This window comes from Camelina sativa, chromosome 18 (genome assembly GCF_000633955.1).
Source record: "Camelina sativa cultivar DH55 chromosome 18, Cs, whole genome shotgun sequence".
Lineage (NCBI taxonomy): Eukaryota > Viridiplantae > Streptophyta > Magnoliopsida > Brassicales > Brassicaceae > Camelina > Camelina sativa.
Window position 1 is genome coordinate 2,620,230 of NC_025702.1, and position 3,842 is coordinate 2,624,071.

Genomic DNA, 3,842 nt, shown 5'->3' on the forward strand with positions numbered 1-3,842 from the left:
CTTGAAATTGAACCAATAGAACCATAGAGTAAAACTTGGTCTTCGTGGGATTCGACCCCTAAGTACTACTTCTTTGCTGTGCACTTGCAGTAGGAAAATATGGTTTAAAACTCTGTGTATCAAGTTTTTAGCGCCGTTGCCGGGGACCAAATTTTTACCTTTGGTTTTCGGCGAAATTACTAGACTAAGACCTTACTGATTTGTCTTTCTGCTTCTTCTTTGCGTGTGTTTCAGGTGCATGTCAAGAAGATCTACAAGAAGAAACAACACCGAAGAACTAGTTGCTTTGTGAGCCGCAGAGCTCTCTTTGGCAGAAAGAACAAACCGCAAGAAAAGAAAGTTTCAATCCGTCAACATGGGTGACAATAGAAACAATGAGGATATGGCTGCCGAGTTGCAGCAACTTCGACAACAGTTGGGGCAGTTGCTCCATGCTCAACACGAAAGAGCCGCGCCGCCACAACCGTCCATTGGGGACAAGGACAACCCGCATGTGTTCTACACCAACCGAGCGGCGATTGTTCCTCCCACCATCCCGAGACAAGATTTTGAGATCAAGCCACAGATGATCTCTCTAGTGAAGCAGCACCTATTTCACGGTCTCCCAGCTGAGATTCCGATGGACCACATCGAGAATTTTGAGGAGATATGTAGCACCACTGGTTCAAATGGGATACCGCCAGACTTTCTGAAGTGCAAGCTCTTTCCCTTCTCTCTTGCGGATAGAGCTTCACGTTGGCTGAAGTCATTGCCACCTGGGTCTCTGACATCATGGGAACAGTGTAGATCTGCGTTTCTGGACCATTTCTACACCAAGGCTAAGACCGCTGCCCTGAGGAACAAGATTTCATCGTTCCAACAGCACACTGGAGAAGCCTTCTGCGAGGCTTGGGAGAGGTACAAAGAGTACCGTAGAGAGTGTCCGCACCATGGATTCAGTGATGAACAGATTCTGGGCATTTTCTATGATGGAGTTAACTGGGACTACAGAAACGCTCTCAACTCGGCCAGCAATGGGGATTTTATGACAAAGTCTAAGGAAGGAGCATATCAGTTGATTGAGAACCTAGCTGCAAGCTCCAGCAACAAGGCTCCTGAGTATGACAGGTCCGTGAAGGTCAACAGTGTCGATACGCAAAAGATTGACGAGTTGACAGCCAAGGTGAACCTTCTTCTGAAGGGGAGCCAGAAAACTGTCCATTTTGTCGATGAGACCGGAGACATGCCGCTAGCTCAGGAGATTTGTGATGGAGAGGATGAAACGATGGAGGTTAATTATGTGAGTGGGCAAGGTTTTGTGCAGAACAGGGGTTTCAACTCGAACTACAGAAGCCATCCGAATTTGTCCTATAGAAGCACCAACGTGGAGAATCCTCAGGATCAGGTGTATCCGCAGCAAGGAGCTCAGAATCAGATGGGTTATCAGAAAACCTTCTCAAACAACTTCCAAGGCAAACAGTTTGTGCCCACTCAAAACCGTTTCCAAGGGGGGAACCAGCAGGCATATACAAGCGCTCAGCAAGCACTGCCTTTCACCAACCAGCAGTTGGGACCTTCATCTGCTAGCAGCTCTCAGGATGAGCTGAAAAACATGATGCAACAACTCTTGGTGAATCAACAAAAAGCTTCAGTGGAAATCAACGCTAAGGTCGATACCATGTACAATGACCTTAATGGGAAGTATGAGGCAGTAATGTCACATGTGAAGAAGCTTGATGTTCAGGTTGCACAGACTGCTGAAGCCGTGAAAAGAACTCCTGGGACTCTGCCCGGAAAAGGGGAAGCAAACCCGCGGAACGAGTATGTCAATGCGATTGAGCTAAGGGGAGGAAAGAAGTTACCCCCTAGAGAAGCACCATCCGCTAGGCTTGACAAGGGCAAGGGTATTGCTGAAGAATACCTTCCTCAACATGCTGCTGAGACTCCACCGTTGAGTCAAAAAGAAGCCGAAGCATCCGGCGAGCATGTGCTCCCACCCAGCGAGCACGTGCTCCCGACTCCCGATCAGACCGTTCCTACTGAGGTACCTCCTGCACGCGTGTACACCCCTAGGGTTCCTTACCCTGTTCCTCCTAAGAAATCTCGCAAGGATTTGGAGGATGCAAAGTGCAAGGAGATGTTGAGAGAATTGACGGTAAAACTACCCCTAGCTGATGTTGTTCAGATGATACCTGCTTTGAAGAGATATGTGAAAGGGTTAGTTTCTGGGAGAGTGTCAGAGGAAGAGAACGTGATGATGGTTTCAAGAGAGTGCAGTGCTGTGCTGCAAAACAAAGTGCTAAAGAAGAGAGATGATCCAGGGCGATTTGTCTTATCCGTGAGAATCGGTAAAACGATTTTTGCAAACTCCCTCTGTGATCTAGGTTCCAGTGTGAACCTTATGCCATATTCAGTGGCTAAAAGGCTGGGATACACGAAGTTCAAGTCTACACGGATTTCGTTAGTATTCGCGGATAGATCCACCAAGCGCCCCATAGGAGTGTTGGAGGATTTACATGTCCAGATAGGGGACACGCTTATACCAGCAGACTTTGTGGTTCTGGAACTTGAAGAAGAACCACGTGACCCCCTGATCTTGGGTAGATCATTCTTATGCACAGCTGGTGCGATTATAGATGTGCAAGGGGGAGCGATCGATCTCCAGCTGGGGGATATGATCGCAAGGTTTGAGATGAATAAGCTGCTCAAGAAACCTATGATAGATGGTCAGACTTTTGTGGTTGATGATGGTTCAGAGGTTGCACATGAGGTTACCGATGAAGTTCTCACTCTCGACCCGTTGGAGGTTGCCTTGACAAAGGCAGAGGGTAAGTATGGATTCTTGAATGAGGAAGCCGACGGTTTTACACGCATTTTGGATGCAGGTACACGGTTCCAGCAACTGGTAGCTTACGCCAGCCTAGACGATGAGAACCAATCAGGAGAGGAATCCGCCGAGGGAGCACCTGCTCCGGATTCCGGAGCACATGCTCCGGTAAAGTCAGTGGACGGTCCTTGGAGCGAGTTAAGAGCTCCAAAGGTAGAGCTAAAACCACTTCCAGCCGAGCTAAGATGGCTATTCAGGTTTCTTTCAGATCCCAATCCCTCCCGACGATCAAGAGAAGACCACATTCACAAGCGGATCCTCACTAGGACCTTTGCTCCTAATGATCAAGTCTTGTTGTTCAACTCTAGGCTGAAACTGTTTCCCGGAAAGCTAAGATCACGATGGTCCGGACCCTTCACCATCAAGGAGATTAGACCATACGGGGCTGTTATGTTGCTGGACACAAAAGGAGGAGAATTTGTGGTGAATGGACAGAGGCTGAAGCCGTATCTTGCTGTCTCTGAGCATGCAAGGGGTGAGACCATCGCCCTAGGCGATCCTCCTACTGCCTAAGGAGCTTTCGAGTCAAGCTAATGACTTAAAACAAGCGCTGGGTGGGAGGCAACCACCCAGGTATATATTGCTGAGTTTTTCTTTTTCTTTTTAGGATTTGTTTCTTCTCTTTTCGGTTTCAGGAATGTTGGAAGAAGACGCGGAGCACATGCTCGCAGGACGCGAGCAACCCGATGCACATGCTCGGCGAACTGAGAACCAAAGAAAAGAGAAGAGCGATTGGGCCAGGTAAGTTTAATGAATTTCAGGCCCAGGTAACCCACCAAATCGCAAACCCATCTCTCTTTTCTTCTCCTTCTTCTTCCTTCACACCATCATTGTCCTATCCGCCTTGTTTTATTTTCATTTTTATTGTTATCTTTATTTTTCTTCTTGTCTAGGTTTCTCTTTGGCTTATTTTCACACCGGAGACGGTGTGAAGTAAGTCCGGGGGAGGGTCACCTATGACATTTGTTTTCTTTAT

General features: G+C 47.8%; 1 protein-coding gene across 1 annotated transcript in view; it reads left to right on the top strand.

Annotated features, from left to right (window-relative positions):
- LOC109130455 overlaps positions 1–3,379 on the top strand; it is an 8,301-nt gene extending 4,922 nt beyond the window's left edge. The window contains exons 7-8 of the mRNA XM_019240018.1: positions 2,763–3,063; positions 3,175–3,379. Coding sequence (XP_019095563.1) covers positions 2,763–3,063; positions 3,175–3,379 — 506 coding nt within the window. The remainder of the gene's footprint in view (positions 1–2,762; positions 3,064–3,174) is intronic.